We start from the raw sequence: 18,906 nt of genomic DNA, 5'->3' as shown, positions 1-18,906 counted from the left end.
TACCACTTTCCTGAAACAATAAGCAAAACCCAGTCTATCTGAGGGTGGATATGGGGCTTCCATGATGGCTCAGACAGTAAAGAATCTGCCCGTAATGCGGGAGATCTGGGTTTGATCCCTGGGTCGGGAAGACCCCCCTGGAAAAAGGAATGGCTACCCACTCTAGTATTCTTGCCTGGAGAATCCCATGGACAGAGGAGCCTGGCAGGCTACAGTCCATGGGGTCACAACAGTTGGACACAACCGAGCATCTAACACTAACATGATGCTGCAGATGTCTTTGGGTGGGGTATAGGAGGAGAAAGGCCACAGAATAAAAAGAATACTTGGAAAAACAACTACTACAAAAACCTCAGTTAATATTTCAAAAGTATCAGCCTGCCACAGTGAGTTTTTTAAGGGTATAAATATTGCTGTAGGATTGTCAGAAGAAGTTTGTTTGTTATGGGCATAAAAGAAATAGTAATTTTATTACAGTTAAAAATTGCAGTAATATTGTTGTGTATTGTATAGCTGCTATGGTAACTGGAAAACACAATGCAAAAATCTGCAGTGCAGTGCTATTGTTGTGGGTAAATCTTATTACTATGACTAAGGCACAGTTAAGTTCTATTAGTAGTTAAATCCTGCAATAATACTGCTGACAATTTTTTACTGCAAAAACTGTAAAACCCAAGGATAAGAATTTTATTACCAGGGATGATAATAATTCAAGCCTATGGTTGCACTTCGTAGACCAGAATCTCCATTTAGGGGGTTAACTGGCAAAGCTGCTTCAATGAAAATAATTTCTATCATTTCAAAACTGTTATGGCACAGAGGATTTGAAATTTTGGGGTGGCATTTTCCATTTTTTTATATTTTATTTTCACTGTAAGCTTGGTGATATGTAAAGGCAATATAGAAATCATTTTAAATGTTGAATCTTTTAAGTAAAACAGCTATAACATTTTGCAGTCAACACCTGGGTCACATGGACAGGACAATTAAAGTTACTTATATCCACAGGTGTATTACACGCAGACTAAGCCTGGGATGGAAGGAGATGATAAATCAAGACAGGGGTTTAGAAAGAGGCAGAAACACAGTTTGGAAGGGGTGAGGGTCAGTAGGATGTATTTACTGGTACATACTGGTAGGTAGGAGAAATGGGAACCTTAAGAAAAAGGTAATTTCTAGAATGCCAAAAGATCTCAGATGATATATGGCATGGAAGGTGGTCATGGGGATTGGGGCTAATTGAATTCTTAGTAATTATTAAAAAATTCTGTATATACATAGGTTATTGGTGTTCCACTCTAGGTAATCACTGAGTTTAATGGAAGACAAATAATGTTGAAAGTAGTTTATTTTGAGATTTGTTATTCCTTGAGGTAGCAATGTTTGGTAACAACTAAGTATTGCCCAAGTTATTCTTGAAGGTCAATTTTTATGTCTATTATGTATTATTTTTGAATCTGGTAAAAAATACAATGATGTACATTATTAATTGCTATTTATTGACTGTTTACTGTACGTCAGGCACTTCACATACTTATCTTCCATCTTCTCAACATCCCAGAAAGGAAGCATGATGATTTGTTTGACAGAATAAGAAACTGGGACTTAGAGAGGTGAAGTGATTTGTGTTAATTTCCTCCATGTATATTGAACATCTGTTTCTGAAAATTCTTTGAGAGCAGGGACTATACCTTTTATGTGCCATTAATAACATTTCATGCGATCAATACTTAGTTGGTACTCCCTATCACCTAAGTAGATAGAAAGATCTTAAAATATTCTATAGTTAAGGTTCTCCAATAAATTTAGATAGCAAACAGGTTATTAAAAAAAAAAAAAGTCATGAGGGAAGAAGTAGCCTCCAGGAGCCTATGAACTTGAGCTTAGCAACAGGGTTAAGGTCTGTTTTTAATTCCTCCATTTCTAAACTTGGGCTCTTAGCTACTTTTGCAGCTAGCATGAAAAAGAAGAGTTTATATCCAAGAGAAATACTTCCCCTAAAAAGAAGAACTATCATTTAAGAAACTCTTTCTTAGTTTCTTGAAGTTTTCCACAACTTGAGAAAGATTCCCTAGGGTCCTACACACTCCTTCTCCTTCTTTTTTTAAAAATAGTTTGTGTGTGTGTGCTTGTTTTTCTTCCGGATCAAACCTGTGCTGCTTGCATTGGCAGTATGGAGTCTTAATCACTGGACCACCAGGGAAGTCCCCTCTTCCTTTTTAGGAAGGGAAAGAGTATTAAAAGAAACCAGAATAACTACATGAGAAAGTCTGTGAATTTCTGAAGAATAATAATAAAAAATAGGATGCAAATCCCACTTGATTATCATGTGGGTTGTTCCTGAAGGACACCACAGATTAAAATAGGTTATGACTATTTCTATAAATTAGCCATTAAAAAATCCATACACTTAGAGTCTGTTAATGATGCAGAATATATCACTATATGAGATCATAATAGATGTAGGTTACAGTGACTTAGTAAGCCACTCAGGAAGGACAGGAGAGAACTTTAAGATGTACACAAAATCTGAATCAATATAATTATTATGGTTATCTTTCATATTTTAAAATTAAGACTATAGCAAAATAAGTGATATCTATGTCCTTTTCTGTAAAATGTGTACTGTGTTCTTGTAATATTATTAGATCACTTTCTTTATTGCAAATGGAAATGGAATTGGATACTGGATTCAAGCTTTCTATGTCTCCCAATCTATGCTGATTCTTCAGTCTCTCCTTTCTCTTGCCTCCCCATGGCTACCGATGAGCTCAACTCTCACCCATCACTGCCCTCCTTCCTGACCTTAAAAGAATCCTTCCCTAGATGGTAACACCTTTCAAGCTATTTTGTCCGCACATCCTGCTCTCTATCCTTAGTAAGATTAAGAATGTGCTCTAATTATTTCCAGGACTCATCTTGCTTGTTTTCTTTTCATAAGTTAGTTTCCCTCTTTTTCTCAATTGACCCATTGCTTCTAGGGTGCTGCTACTTCTCTGACCATTCCCTCCTGTCTCCTTCCCACCTAACTTCTTCCTCAAATGCTGAGATTCCCCCCCAAAGTTCATTCTTTGTCTTCTTTCTCTAAACCGGAGGTCTGTGGAGTACCTAAAATTGAAAGCAAATATTTGTCTTAGGATAGGATCTATTTCTCCTCGGTAAAATATCTATACCTTTCATCACCGTTCTCAAAAGGGTCCTTGGCTCCTTTAACAAGGTTAAATGCCCCTGCCCTGACACTCTTCTTAGGTTATTTCATCCTCTCCTTTGCCCATAACCACTCTTTTTATATGCTAACCCTCCGAAACTCATCTATAAGAGAGAGAGAAAAAGATCGATAGCGAAGAGGAGAAACTAGGATTCATAAAAACGTTTAAGAATTATAACAAGAAGAAATCGCAGTATAAACATTTTATGTCCCTGGTGGCTCAGTGGGTAAAGCGTCTCCCTGCAATGCGGGAGACCCGGGTTTGATCCCTGGGTCGGGAAGATCCCCTGGAAAAGGAAATGGCAACCCACTCCAGTATTCTTGCCTGGAGGAGAATCCCATGGACGGAGGAGCCTGGTAGGCTACAGTCTACGGTGTCGCAAAGAGTCGGACACGACTGAGCTACTTCACTTTTGGTTATTGAATCTGGTTCATTAAGGACTACCAGATCTAATGTTTGGTAGGGGCTTGGCTAGGTCATTACAGTTGGTCAGAGGAAAAATCCCAGGAGGTTAAACCAAGGCTCTGTGCGCAAACACCCTAGCAGCGAGTGGCAGAGAGGGCACACCCAACTCCTAGGGTGGGGATAGGAGAGAAGAGGAGAGAAAACCACAGCAGCTCCACAGCTCACAGCTGCAGAGAAGCCAGTCCCGGGCTCTGCTCTGACTCCAGCTATAAACCCCGCCCAGCACCTTTGACCGACATCCACCTTCAGCAACCACCTTCCAGATCACTATAAACACTCTTCCCTCCTCCCACCTAGCTCTTCCCTCTTGAAGCCAATCAGAGGAATGGGAGGGATTGTCCGTAGAGGGTTCCAATTTTTTTTTTTTTTTTTTTTTAAAGAAGGGTAGATTGTACGCCGCGTTCCGCCTGGCGGAAAAACACCTCCAGAACTAGGGGAGGGTGGAGCTCTGTGATGGGCATCCTGCTCGGCCAATGAGGCGCCCCTGCCCCTCAAAGGCCCGGTCGCCGAGGTGGGCGGGGCAAGCGCCGGGCCCAGCCAATGGCGGCGGGGCGGACGGAGGTTGAGCCGCCGTGGGTAGGGTTAGTGTGAGAGGTGCGGCGGGGGAGGTAATGATGATGGTGGCGGAGGAGAAAGGCGGGGGAGGGGGTGCTGGGCGCTGAGCGGCGGCTCTGGCAGGGTTTTGTAGGGTGGGGGACGGTCGCGGGGCTACTGCGTCCGGGAGGGGGCGGGCGTGAGGCGCGCTGTCCGCCTGAGGGGCTGCAGACCCCGGCTCCCGGGAGCGCCGCTGCTGGCTCGGCTGTTCCATGTGGCTCCGGCGGGGATGGAGGACTCGGTGGCGGCGGCGGCGGCTTCTGCTGCGGCGGCGACGGAGGAGCGGCGCTGAGGAGGGAACCGGGCCAGACTCAGCCCGACAGCGGGATTAGAGGTGTGAGGAGGGGGCGGGAGTGGACGTGCTGCGGGGCCGGGACTCGGGTACCGGGCTGGGGTCTGCTGGCATCGCCTGGGTGACAGAGACTGCGGGCGAGCCACCGCCTGCCTCCGCTGGGGGCAGGGGTCTGGGCTGTGTGCGGGAGGAGAGGAGGCTCCGGCGGACTCTTCCCTGGGGATGGGGGAGGGAGGCACCGCACCCCGCACCGTGCACTTGCCCCTTTGGTCATTGCTTCACGCCCAGGCAGGAGTTTCCATTTCCCTCCGGTTGGCAGCGAAGGTGAATGAGAGCCCAAGTGGCCTGGAGCCGGGACACTGCCCTGTCTCTGTCTTGAGATTTCCCTCCACTCCTCTTTTCCCATCCATTTCCCCCTCCGACTCAGCAGCAGCATTCGTCCCCGCTCCTTAATTTGCTCCACGCACTTATTTTAGGACTTAGAGCTATTAATTATCACCTGAAAAATAAAGTTTATTTAAAAATATTCCACTCCTTCCTCTGACTGGCGGTGGACATTGAGCAGCATCTCTAGACTTTCCCGCTCTGCTCTCCCTTCTGTGATGCTAGGAGGAGGAGGTAGGGCCCCGGCTTTCGCCTCTCAATTGTTGATGCTGATTACCTGATGTGTTGCTCCACGTCTGTGGTGTGAGTTGCAATTTCTTCCTTGGTGTCTTGCATCCTTGACGTTACTGGCTTTTGAGGTTAGTGTTTTGTTTCATTGTTTGAAAAACATGCTGGAGAACTGGGGTCGTCTGTTGCAGTGTTATCTGACGTGGGTGGTTAGTCACTTCTTATGCTTCTCTTCTCATATTTTTTCTCTTTGTTTTGCTTTTCAGTCCTCCAGAATACATATCATATAGACCCGAGGTGGAATGGTGATGTCTCCATGAGGGAACCTCCTCTCACTCATCCTGTCATGTGTGTGATACTCTTCTTGACTGGGCCATTCATCTAGGATGGGATTTACCCTGTGAAACAGGGAGAAGACTTTATGGACCCCAAACATCATTTTAAGTTGTAGTTGAGTTTTTTAAAGTACACACATACATGCAAAGCTCCTTTGCTTTGGACCTTCTGCTTTGTTAAAGCTGCTGTGTTGCTCACCCAGAACTGCTCCACTGTTTTGACTGATCATCATGGCTTCAGTTTGGAAGAGACTACAGCGTGTGGGAAAACACGCATCCAAGTTCCAGTTTGTGGCCTCCTACCAGGAACTGATGGTTGAATGTACCAAGAAATGGTAAGAGTGCCTGGGTGTAGAGTTCGCTGTGCTGTGGCCTAAACCCTGCTGCTTCTGACAGCGGATTTACCTTTCTGCAGTGCACAAGTGTGTAAAAGCTGGGCGGGGTGCAGATGACTCTCACAAGTACTATGGTGTGCGCTGTTGCTGCAGGTACCATTCCTGTGGGTTTTAATTACTGCACTTCAGTGTGGCTCAGAGGACTGTTACTCTGAGAGCACACCAAGTACAGCAGACTTGGTCTTGAGGTCTTGCATCATTAGTGTTAGGATAACTTTGAATTTTTGTAATTTTAAGGAGATGTGAAATGCCTATTGAAATATTGTAAACATGCATATATTTTGATTAACATGTATGTCTATGTTTCAATAGAGTTTTAATACAGAAATCTGTTCTTGTAGGATAGTGCTGGTCTGTTTTTTTTCTTTTGCTTAAAATAAAGAATTTTTCATTATCTGATTAATAGAATGCCAGTTCACACAACCTTAGAAATTCTTTTGTTATATGCTTAGTCAGGCAACTGTATTTTATTTTAATTGCCTAATGAGATACATTTCTTGGCCAGACTTAAGGAAGCAATTAGTAGTGCTGGTCTGTGATTTGCTGCTTTCCACTTGAGCAAAGTAAATTTAGGGCTTTCTTTTCACTGCCCTGAATGATAAGCAAGAAGAATTCTTATTGGGCTTCCCTTGTAGCTCAGCTGATAAAGAATCTCCCTACAGTGCAGGAGACTTGGGTTCAATCCCTGGGTCAGGAAAATCCCCTGGAGAAGGAAATGGCAACTCACTCCAGTGTTCTTGCCTAGAATCCCATGGACAGAGGAGCCTGGCAGGCTATAGTCCATGGGGTTGCAAGAGTCGGACACGACTTAGCAACTAACTACTACTATTCTTAATAGAGGAAAAAAGTTAATCTTAAGAAAATGGTACTTTGGGTTTTGATTTATTGTGGTGATTAAGCAGTATCACTGCAAAAATAAGTCCATTTCATTATTCACACAGACTATAATTTCATGTCTGTATTAATCTCTCTTTTTATAAGATGAAAAACAACTTGCTCTACTCTAGAACTCTTAAAGCAAGTCTGAATATTTATTTGGAAACTAGTTTCCAAATGCTTTTCTCTTAAACTTGTTAGAATGTTATTTTATGTGCAACTCAAGAAGTGCATGTATTGATTACCTACTTTATACTAGGCTCTGTAGCTTTAGAGTTGAATATGAAATAATCCCCGCCCTCAAGGGGTTCACCCTCAAGGAGTCTAGGGCAAGGACAGGTCATGTAAATGAAGTCTCTGTGATAGGTGCAATAATATAAATATGTATGATGTAGGGATCTTAATCGGTCTCCATCCCCTAACAGTTAGATGTTCTTGGGGACAGATTATTTACTCCTCTGAGATAATTTTCATGTTGAGAAAGGTAATAATGGTATTACTTCACAAAAAGGGTTATTATGGAAAAAAAAAAAAGGGTTATTGTGAAGATTAAATGAGTGAAGACATGTAAAATGCTTGGAACAATGTCAGGCACGTAGTAAATGCTCAACAAATGCTGTTTTTACTTACAAAGTTAGCAGAGAAGAAAATAACTCTTTAAGGGTAGGGTAGGTATGGGATGACTTTCTGGGAACCGAGTTGAGTTTTGAAAGGTTCATAATAATTGGCCAGGAAGCTAAAGGTGAAGAAATGAAGGATATTCTAGACGAAACAACTGCTTATGCAAAAGCATGGATGTGTGTGGTATGCCGGAAGTTCATGCAATGTAACTGGATAATGATGGGCCTTAAAGTGGGAGGAATGCAGTGGGCTATGTTGTTTTAGAGGCAGGCAGGAGTGAAGTGCTGTTATACATGCCTTGGATTTTATTCTGTGGGTGATGGAGAGGTACTAAAAGGTTTTGAGCGGAAGAGACTTTAGGTTTGAAGAAAAGTGAAAGTGTTAGTCGCTCGGTCCTGTCCGACTCTTTATGAACCAATGGAGTGAAGCCCGCCAGGCTCCTCTGTCCATGGAATTCTCCAGGCAAGAATACTGGAGTGGGTAGCTGGTCCCTTCTCCAGAGGATATTCCCAATCCAGGGGTCGAACCCGGGTCTCTGTGTTGCAGGTGGATTCTTTACCGTCTGAGTCACCAGGGAACCCTGACTTTAGATTTTTATTCTGGAAAATCATTTGGATGACAGTGTGAAGTAAGGATCATAGTGGAAAGGGTAACTGGAGGCTGTGACGTAGGGTAGCTATTGCAATAGGTAAGGTGAGAGAAGAGGCTTAGACTAAGGCAGTGGCAGAGAAAGTGGGGAGAATAGAGTAGAATAGAGTAGAATAGAATAGAGTAGAGACACTTATGCCCCCAAATGGATAATACTTAATGGTCATTTCAGTATGGGTCTGAAAAGGATGGGGACAAGGGAGAGGGAAAGGTCTGGGTTGACACCCAAGTTTTTGGTTTAGAGGACTAGTGTACTACTAACTCAACTAGGGAATACATGAGGAAGTTCCTGATTACAAGTTATTCTCAACTTGGTCTTATACTGGGGCATCAACTATAAGATGGTTAAATTTGAATCTCTTTTCTTAAGGGAAGTAGAACATATCAGGTGATTCTTTATTTACAACATGAGTTTCTTCCCCACAGTTTGCATCATTTCTGGGTTTTTATTTTTCCTTGAGAAATATGTATGTTATTGTTAATGTGTCTCAAGGTAAAAGCCAAGAATGAAATTTAACTTGATTATTGATGAATAGATGGCTCAATTACTTTTAGGGTTGGACATTATGGTATACCTATTAAATTAGGTCTTTATGATAAGGTCTGGCCTTAACACAAGAAGCATTTGGATATTGTAGAATTTTTAGATGTGTAGTTCTAAATATTTTACATTTTCCCCCATCTCATTTAAAAATACAATTTAAAGTTTAAAGTTAACAAGGTGACAGTGCCCAAAGAATAATATATTTGTTTGATGTACAGGAATTTTATTTATAAGTGGATCCTTAAATAGAGCTTTAAAATCTTTTCATTATATAAAAATTTGTTGTAATAAGTTTCAGTTAATATTCTTTTTGCTTTACTCTGCATAAAGTCCTTTTGATAAATACAGGTTAGGCCAAATTTCTATACTTAAATCCTGTAGCTCTCTTTTTTTATTTTTCATGCCTCATTTTGATGCTTGCAAGAATTTTTAAATTACTGAATATGTATGCTGAATTAGAATCTATTTAAAGGACATAAGAATAAAAATAGACTTGGATACATAGTAAGAACATACATTTTTTCAGTTACATATACATTTTAGGTATTGTTTCAAAGGTCTGGAAAAATAAAAGGAGAGGAAGGAAATTTATAGATGCCAATTGAGTAAAGGGAAAGAGGCTTTGAAGATAAATTGCAGGTGTTGAGAGGATAAGAAAATAGATCTAATATACATTAGAGAAGAAGGAATAAACTATAAGAAGAGCAGCCAGCATTACATTAGGATTGTGCCTTTGTAAGTAAACGATGTATACCTGTGCCATACCTTTTAGAACCTTGCTACTCCAAGTGTTTTCTGAGAAACAGGAGAATTTGCAAAGCCTGGGAATGAATCTGTTAGAACTGCTGTCCCTCAGGCCCTACCCTAGACTTACTGGATCAGAATCTGCATTTTAATGAGATCCATCCCTTGACTTCCCTGATAGCTCAGTTGGTAAAGAATCTGCCTGCAATGCAGGAGACCCCAATTTGATTCTTGGATCGGGAAGATCCCCTGGAGAAGGGATAGGCTACCCACTCCAGTATTCTTGGGCTTCCCTTGTGGTTCAGCTGGTAAAGAATCTGCCTGCAATGTGAGATACCTGGGTTTGATCCTTGGGTTGGGAGGATCCCCTGGAGAAGGGAAAAGCTACCCACTCCAGTATTCCGGCCTGGAGAATTCCATGGACTCTCTAGTCCATGAGGTCGCAAAGAGTCGGGTATGACTGAGCAACTTTCACTTTCTTTATACCATGCATATTAAGGTTTAAGAAACAGTATTTTAAAGTAATATTTTCAGCCTAAGTGCCTATTCATGACTTCAGGATAAAGTCTACTGATTTCTGCATGAATTTGAAACTCAAGGGAATGAAGATGAAACTTCAGGATTCAAGAAGGGCGTAGTGTGTTGATGGAAGAGGTTAATGGGAATTAGGATATGTTTTCCTAGGAAGAACATGTGTTATTTCTGTGATTAAGGAGAGGAGAAATGTTTTTCATGTTTCCTTGTTATGGCTGTAGGTTATGAACCTGGGCGTGACAGGTAACAGGATGAAGGTAAGGGTTTCAGGAAGCCATCTTTAAGATCTAGGCCATGAGCAAACTCACAGCGTTTTACCCTTGATCAAAGGATGGATTCTATTTAAGGGGTTTGGGGTTTCTGCTTTCTTACACTTTTCTTTGTTGCTGTATTATAGTATTTTTCATTTGCCCAACGTAGTATGTTTCCTTAGCTCAACAGTGTCTAACTTATAATTCTTTCTTGATGTAGTGGCTCTAGAAGTTAGGTCAGGAACAAAAAGCAGAAAGACTTATTCATCTGAGAGGATACTATACTGTTAAGTCCTGTTCCTCATCACTCCATAACCAGGTAGAGGCTCCAGTAAATTTGAAGATGTTAAGTGTTTATATTCTCCTTCTCTTATTATTGTCCCCAAGTCATTTAACTATTAATCTCACTTAACTGATGTAGCTGTTGGCAAGTGGTGAGACTGGCCACTAGAGAGGACTCTGGGACAAGGAGACTATGCTGTCTTTCCTCTCTTAATTTGTTTCTTCTCCTATTTTTCTTTTTAAAAAATATCACCTGCAGGTCTTTAGATTTCTGAGAGAAGTCTTGTATGAGCTCTCAATGGCTATTCAGCTGTTTAAGGAAACTACTTGAAAGTTGGCAAGTTGTGGGTATGATCATTTAGTTTGCAGAACTCGATTCTGATAGGAGCTCCCTAATACATGATGAGAACTATTATGAGAATGTATTATATTTTCTGTGTATATCTCTGTGCCATCTACATATGTGAACATATTTTATCTGTTTTTATATTTCTTCTATGTGAGTTTTTAAAAAGTATTTAAAGTACCATAAACTTTTCCCCAAAAGGCATACATATGTTGGTTTCTGATTTTTCTGTCATGTAAGAACTCCTTTTTCTTATTTTTAAATATAGTTTTAATTATAATTTATTTTTAAAATAGGTGACACAATCACATGGTTCAGAATTCTAGAGGTACAAAAAGGGGTTTATATCCCTGAAAGTAACCCCTCATTTTCTCCATTATTCCACAAGTTTTCGCACAGCTGTGACCTCAGGTTTTGAAAAGTGAAAAAGTAGCTTTTTCCAGAGCTTAAGTGTGTGACGCTCGCCTGTTGGATAAAATATGAACTCCTTAATCTGATGTTCCAGGCCCTCTGTAACTGATCCCAAGTTAGTTTTCCATTTGGACATTAGAATGCTACATGCACTGTGAATATTAGCTTGAGTTTATGAAGGCCAAGTTACATTAATAAGTACTTATTCAAATCCACTTCTTTGGGTGACTGAAGCAAGCATTTCTCTGTTGCTCTAATGGAATGAATTAGAGGAACATCTGCCTTGCTATAAAGAACCAACTTTTGAAATACATTAAAAAATAATAATAATTGAGAACAAGCTTGGTGTGTTTTAGGAGTATCTGGAAGGTTGGTGTGTCTGCAGCACAGTTGGGGAAGGGGTAAAATGGTAGCAGGTGAGGTTTGAGTAGGTAGGGGTTAGATCACGTGTGGTCTTGAGGTCACGGTAAGGCTTTTGGATTTTAAGTGTGATAGGAAGCCATTGGAGAGGTTTGAGCGGGAAAGTAATATGATTTACATTTTAAAAAGATTATTCTGGATACTTTGTGAAATGTGAACTGTTCTGAGTAAAAATAGAAGCTAAGATGCCATTGTAGCAGTTCAAGTAGCAGAGGTCATGGTGGAGGTGGTGAGAAATGACTGGATGTATGTTGGTAACGTACACATGCTCCTACCACACTTTATTGAGGTGTAACTTACACTTTTACATAAATAAGATGCATCTATTTACAATATATAGTGCAATAAGTTTTGACAACAGTGTAACCCCATGTGACTAGAAATAAATTTCTTGAAGGTGTAGTTGACAGGAGTTAATGATGGATTAGATATGTAAAGTGAGAGATCGCTAATGACTAGGGCTTTGGCCTGAGCAACCAGGTGAATTTAGTACTAATTACAGGAATGGGGAACACCCAGGAGGAGAAAGTTTGTGAAGGGGAAATCAAGAATTGGCTTTGCTTTCTTAAAGCTTGGGACATCCAGCTGGAGATTTTAATTAGACAGTTAATTTAAGAATCTTGAGCTCAGGGGAGAGAAGAGGTCAGTCTCTCATAGTTTACAGATAGAATTTATAACTAAAGGGCTATAGGCAATTTTCTGTGGTGCTCATAGAGATTAAGAGAACTGAGGTCTGAGCCTTGGGACATTTCAACATATAGAGGAGGGGAGGAAGAGGAAGAACCAGCAAAGGAGACTTAAAAACAACTAGTAGTGAGGTAGGAGAGAAATTTGGAATGTGTGCTTTCCAAGGAATGAAGTATAAAATGTATCAGGAGAAGATTGGTTCACCGTGTCAAATACTTTTGAGAGGTTGAGCAAGATGACCACCAGATTTGCAAGTTGGAAAGAGTTGATGACATTGAGGAATGATTTGGATCTTTCCTGTTAGCTCAGCTGGTGAAGAATCCACCTGCAATGCAGGAGACCCAAGTTTGATTCCTGGGCCAGAAAGATTCACTAGAGAAGGGATAGGCTACCCACTCCAGTATTCTTGGGCTTCCCTTTTGGTTCAGCTGGTGAAGAATCCACCTGCAATGTGAGAGACCTGGGTTTGATCCCTGGGTTGGGAAGATCCCCTGGAGAAGGGAAAGGCTACCTACTCCAGAATCCTGGCCTGGAGAATTCCATGGACTTTCTAGTCCATGGGGTCACAAAGAGTCGGACACAACTGAGCGACTTTCACTTCACTTTGGGTGGAATGATGGGGATGACAGCATAATTAAATTGAGTTAGAGAAAAGGAGGTGGATACAGAGTCAGTAGGGAAAATTTTGCTACAAAATGGAGAACTGGAGTACCTGCAGAGGGACAAGAGGTCAGGGTGTACCTTTCACATGGAAGATATTTCAGCATGTTTTAATGCTGATGGAAATGGTTGGTAAAGAAGGAAAAATTGATGATGTGCTGGGAGAGGAACTAACTTCAGGAGAAAGAGAGAAAGGGAACAGGATCCAGCACACAAATGGAAAGGCTGAACTTAAAGTAGTGTGTGTGTCAGTTGCTCAGTCGTGTCTGACTCTTTGCAACCCCATGGACTGTAGCCTGCCAGGCTCCTCTGTCCATGGAATTCTCCAGGCAAGAATACTCGAGTGGGTTGCCATTTCCGTCTCCAGAGGATCTTCCCGACCCAGGGATTGAACCGGGGTCTCCTGCATTACAGGCAGATAGATACTTTACAGTCTGAGCTACAGAGAAGCCCCGAATTTAAGTAGAATCAGGGACAATTCATTGTTACAAGGAGGGAAGCAGACATGGATGAGAAGCATTTAGGTTGGTAGTTTTGGTGGGGGAGGATGTAGATATTCTGTTCTGTTGGCTTCTGTTTTCTTAGGGAAATAATATTAGGGGTCATCATCCAAGGGGGAGGTAACAGAAAGTTATTGAAGGATTGACAGGAGAGGAGGTCTGAAATTGTTAAAACAAGAATGAATTGGGTAGGGAAATGTTGAAGCATTACTAGGTAGTGCTGAGGATGTTCTTAACATTGCGGTCATTAATTTAAAGTGAATGCACCAGCAAGTTTGCATATTTTAATTCAGTTATGTTATGTTCAGTGCTTGGATGCAGGTGTGGAATAGGCAGACTTGGATTTAACCAGGGATGGGTTATATCAGAAATATATAACAGAGGAAAAGAAGGGCAAGGAAATTGGGAGTGAATGCATGAGGAGTGGTGAACCATGAAGAGGTACTTATCCCTATAGGATAGAAGAGGAGGAAAATAAGGACATAAGAGATAGGCTGGTCAACAGAAAAGTGAAGAGGATAAAAACTGTGAGATGTTAAAAAGATTCAATAGTTGTTGGGATTGGGATACCAGAGTGAATGAGCTGGAAAACTGGGAGGTAAGAGAGTGAGATGCTTGATTTTGGAGGATGTGGTTAACAGTAATGACAATATATAGGTGGTGGTCACCTTTGCATATTAGTTAAAAAAATAAACACACAACTTAAGTGTGTTTTTAATTAATATGCTTTGTATTTAAATATGAGTATACCTGAATTTCTCTTCTTTCTTTAAAATAAATTGAAGTAAAATAGGTCATCTTTTTGTATCAATACCCTTGGGGGGCTTTCATTCCTCTTTGAAGACTTGTAACTGTTAGGGTGTGACCATAGCAGTTGGTGGTTGAGATGGAATGGAGGAAAAGAATTTTAGCAGTGAAGAGGGCAATTAGGGAATTTAGAGGCTAAGGGACAAATTGTCTATGTGACTCTTGAAATTGCTGAGATGCTGAGAATAATTGGAAGAGAAGTGGTTAAGACAGGGAGTCAAGTGCTGAAATCTTAGTGAATGAGAGAGAGGTGGGGCAAAAAGTTTAAATTTTTGAAACTTTCTGTGACAAGTTTATGTGAATTTTAAACCTTATTCTTTGAAACAAAATAACAGTCTTCTTTTCCACTTGATGAATTGTCAGAGGTAGATGTAATTTTGTTGTTGTTTAGTCACTAAGTTATCTTTGACTCTTTTGAGACCCCATGGACCGTAGCCCCTCCAAGGTTCCTTCCTCCTCGGGATTCTCCAGGCTAGAACACTGCAATCGATTGCCATTCCCTTCTCCAGGGGATCTTCTCTACCCAGGGATTAAAACCCGCTTCTCCTGCATTGCCAAGTGGATTCTTTACTAGTGATCAACCTGGGAAACCCAGATGTAATCTTTAGAGAATAAGTTGAGTTGTTACTTTGTTAGTAATTTTATTTTAGTGTTTCATGGACTGATTTTTTTTTTTTTAGCTGGAATTATTATGTGTAGTATTTTATTGAGATTGTAAATGCTTATTTTATGGGAAGTTCAGTTGTACAAAACTCAATCGTGATGGTTTAAGGAAAATAGTGGATTGTCTTTATGCCATAGTTGGATATTGTAGTGCTTACGTCACAGTTGTCTTTACACCAGACTCAGGATGCGTCTAAGTCATCGGCTTCTTTGGCCTCATCCAAGTTGCCTCTTTTGTAAATAAAGTTTTATTAGAATATGGCCATGTCCATTTGTTTATTATCTATGGCTGCTGTCATACTAAATGGCAGAGTTGAGTAGTTGTTACATAGACTGGTTCACTGCAGTTGGAAATGTTTATTAACTGGTCCTTTAAGAAAGCTTATTAACTTCTTCTCTAAATCATTGGAGTTACTTATAGCTAATGTTTGTGGAATCTAGAGTCTAGTGGAGAAGGCAGTGGCAACCCACTCCAGTACTCTTGCTTGGAAAATCCCATGGACAGAGGAGCCTGGTAGGCTGCAGTCCATGGGGTCGCTAGGAGTCGGACATGACTGAGCAGCTTCAGTTTCACTTTTCACTTTCATTCATTGGAGAAGGAAATGGCAACCCACTCCAGTGTTCTTGCTTGGAGAATCCCAAGGATGGAGGAGCCTGGTGGGCTGCCGTCTGTGGGGTTGCACAGAGTCTGACACGACTGAAGCGACTTAGCAGCAGCAGCGGCAGAATCTAGTACCTTTTCGTTTTCTCTCTGCCTAACCTCCAAACTATTAATTTAATCTTACTATAGTCTTGACTGCATAAGCAATAGAGGAGAGCCCACTGTGCCTGCTCTCCAGTCCCATGGAAGAAACTTTAAAATAACTTTGAGGAGCATTCAGATCTGTGTATGGATTAAAAAACATGTGTTTTCTGGCTGTGTGGCCTTGGACAAATTACTTAATCTCTTAGTAACTCATCTGTAACATGGTAATGGTAATAACAGTGCTTCCAGCATAGAGTTGTTTTGATGATTAAATGAGATAATACTTGTAAAGTGGTTAGAACAGTGCCTGACATACAGTAAGCACTCAGTAAATGTTGCCTATTGTCTTTACCCAATTATTTAAGCAATACATGGTGAAAGGAACCAGCTAGAGAAAACGAGTAGGGTAATCGAGAAGAAGACTGAAAGTATGACTTGAAGATTTAAGAGTGTTTGAGGAAGACGAACTAGCACAGAAGCTAGAGTGACCTGAGAGATGTCAACCAAGGAGCATGATAGCAGAAGCACTGTGCTGAAATGAACTATGTTCTGACAATATTTGGCTCTTAGGGGAAAGGAGCTACATATTTTTGCTTCTGGAGCAAAATGGGTTCATATAGTTTTATAACTCTTTTTTTTTGGATAATCAGTTAAAGTAAGTGATTTTTGGCTAAAGAACATGGCTAAGAAAACTTAGTTCCTCCAGAGTAGAATTAACTTGCCAACATATGTGTGTGTGTGTGTGTGTGTGTGTGTGTGTCTGTCTGTCTGTCTGTCTGTCTGTCTGTCCATGATAGTGACTATTCATAATATTTAGGATATATTTCTTTATGACAATTTTCTTTAAATTTTTTTTCTCTACCATCACTTTTATAATGACCTCATGGAATAAATTGTGTCTTTTGGTAGTATGTTTTTAAAATGAATTTTAAGGGATTATGTGAAGATGTTCTGCACTTATGATTTAGTTTAGTTTCACACTAGTTTTGTAATTGGATGCTCAGGGAACTTAAAATTAGGCATTTCTAGAAATGTACTATTGGTGCATCAATGTGTTCTAATTTTGTGGAAAATTTCAACAAAAGAGTCACTGAAGTAGTTCACTGCATGTTGTAAAAATAGTCCAGTGTGCTAAAGGAAAAAATGGACAAGCATTTTTAACTGAATGTTCAGTAGAGATGTTCATATTCTGCTTACTTTTTAAAAGGAGTGGAACTGAGTTTGTGAAATGGGGACAGTAAAATTACTGCAGAATGCCATACATGTGTGTCTTATTTTTCACTCTTATAGTGATATTTTTAGGCAGCATTGCTAATAGACACCTAAAAAATTTTTTTGGTAAATTTGATCTATTAAAAAGTTTCGTGATGTTATTAATCCTGTTGTTGTTATTATTGAAATGCTTCTTAAAAAACACTTCTAAAAATTGGCTTTATTGCCTCAATAACAACAACAAAAGATTGACTTTAATACAAAGAGTTTATCACGTGAAAGTTGATATTCTGACAATATCCAAAAGAGTTTGTTGACTAATTTAGGGTTGTAGTTGGAACAGAGGTAGTCTTAGAGGAGCAGAGAGTACATGTTACTAGGCACTTAGGAGGAGTTACCACTGGACACTGGACTTAGTTCTGAGTTTACTGTCAGCGGTGGCAAAAAGGGAAGCATATTGGCTCTCTGAGTATTGCTTCTGGCTAAAGAAGATACTCAAAATCATTTGTAGAGACTTTTGTTGTTGTTGTTGTTCAGTTACTACATTGTATCCAACTCTTTGCAACCCCATGGACTGCAGTACACCAGGCTTCCTTGTCCTTCACTGTCTCCTGGAGTTCGCTCAAATTCATGCCCATTGAGTCGGTGATGCTGTCTCACCATCTCATCCTGTGCTGCTCTCTTCTTCTTTTGCCTTCAGTCTTTCCCAGCATTGAGGTCTTTTCCAGTGAGTTGGCTCTTTGTATCAGGTGACCAAAATATTGGAGTTTCAGCTTCGCGCATCAGTCCTTCCAATGAATATTCAGGACTGACCTCCTCTAGGATTGACTGGCTTAATCTCCTTGCAGTCCAAGGGACTTTCAAGAGTCTTCTCCAACACCACAGTTAAAAAGCATCATTTCTTCCTTGCTAAGCCTTCTTTATGTTCCTGCTGTCATATCCATACATGTTTACTGAAAAAATCATGGCTTTGACCATACATACCTGTGTCAGCAAAATGTCATCCTTGCTTTTTAATATGCTGTCTAGGTATGTCCTAGCTTTTCTTCCAAGGAGCAAGTGTCTTTTAATTTCATAGCTGCAGTTACCATCTGTAGTGATTTTGGAGCCCCAAGAAAATCTATCCTTGCTTCTAATTTTTCCCAACTATTTCCATGAAGCATGGGACCAGATGCCATAATCTTCCTTTTTTGAATGTTGAATTTTAAGCCAACTTTTTCACTGTCCTCTTTCACCCTCATCAAGAAGCTGTGTAGTTCCCTTTCACTTTCTGCCCTTAGAGTGGTATCATCTGCATATCTGAGATTGTTGGTATTTCTCCCAGCAATCTTGATTCCAGCTTGTGATTCATCCAGCCCAGCATTCTGCATATAAGTTGAATAAACAGGGTGACAGTATACAATTTTGAAATACTCCTTTCCCAATTTTGAACCAGTCAGTTGTTCTATGTAAGGTTCTAGCTGTTGCTTCTTGACCTGCATACAGGTTTCTCAGGAGACAGGTAAAGTGGTCTGGTATTCCCATCTCTTTAAGAATTTTCCACAGTTTTGCATAGTCAATGAAGCAGAAGTAGATTTTTTTTTTTAATTTCCTTGCTTTCTCTATGATCCAGTGAAGATGTTTCTTAGAACTTAAAGCAGAATTTTTATTATGAAAAAAAAGTATGACATTGAATTAAGTCTCAAACTACAATAGAAAGTCTCAGACTGTTAAATTGGATAATGTTTATAAGGCTCCTTTGTAATGACCCTTTATGAGAGAATATGGCTGAGCAGCCTTGTTTTCTAATCATCTAGTTTAAATCAAGGATGAACCTCAGAAAATTTAGAAGAATAAATATTTAAGAGAAATAAGTTCTACGTTGTGCCATTCGGAAGCCACTAACCACTTGTGGCTGCTTCCATCTAAATTTAAATTAAATTAAAAATTCAATTCTTCAGTCACATTAGCCACATTTCAAGTGCTCACTGGCCACATGTGGCTAGGGGCTACTATATTGGATAGTGCAAATATGGAAAATTTCCATCATCAGAAAGGATTTTGTTGGACAGCT

At 40.4% G+C, this 18,906-nt stretch overlaps 1 protein-coding gene across 4 annotated transcripts in view; it reads left to right on the top strand.

The window, feature by feature from the left end:
- The first annotated feature begins 4,383 nt into the window (after positions 1-4,383).
- Positions 4,384-18,906, top strand: part of EHBP1 (EH domain binding protein 1) — a 340,642-nt gene continuing 326,119 nt past the window's right edge. For 3 of the 4 annotated variants that reach the window (XR_010662331.1, XM_065929077.1, XM_065929074.1), the window contains exons 1-2: positions 4,384-4,602; positions 5,439-5,842. Coding sequence is in view for 3 of the 4 variants with exons in the window: in XM_065929077.1 (XP_065785149.1) it covers positions 5,739-5,842 (104 nt within the window). In the remaining variant the exon portion in view is untranslated. Of the gene's footprint in view, positions 4,603-5,284; positions 5,304-5,438; positions 5,843-18,906 lie in introns of those variants that run through there. The other variant, XM_065929076.1, reaches the window with a different exon arrangement.

Source organism: Muntiacus reevesi, chromosome 3 (genome assembly GCF_963930625.1).
Source record: "Muntiacus reevesi chromosome 3, mMunRee1.1, whole genome shotgun sequence".
Lineage (NCBI taxonomy): Eukaryota > Metazoa > Chordata > Mammalia > Artiodactyla > Cervidae > Muntiacus > Muntiacus reevesi.
The sequence above is the reverse complement of the archived record's forward strand: the minus strand, read 5'-3'. Positions and strand labels throughout refer to the sequence as shown.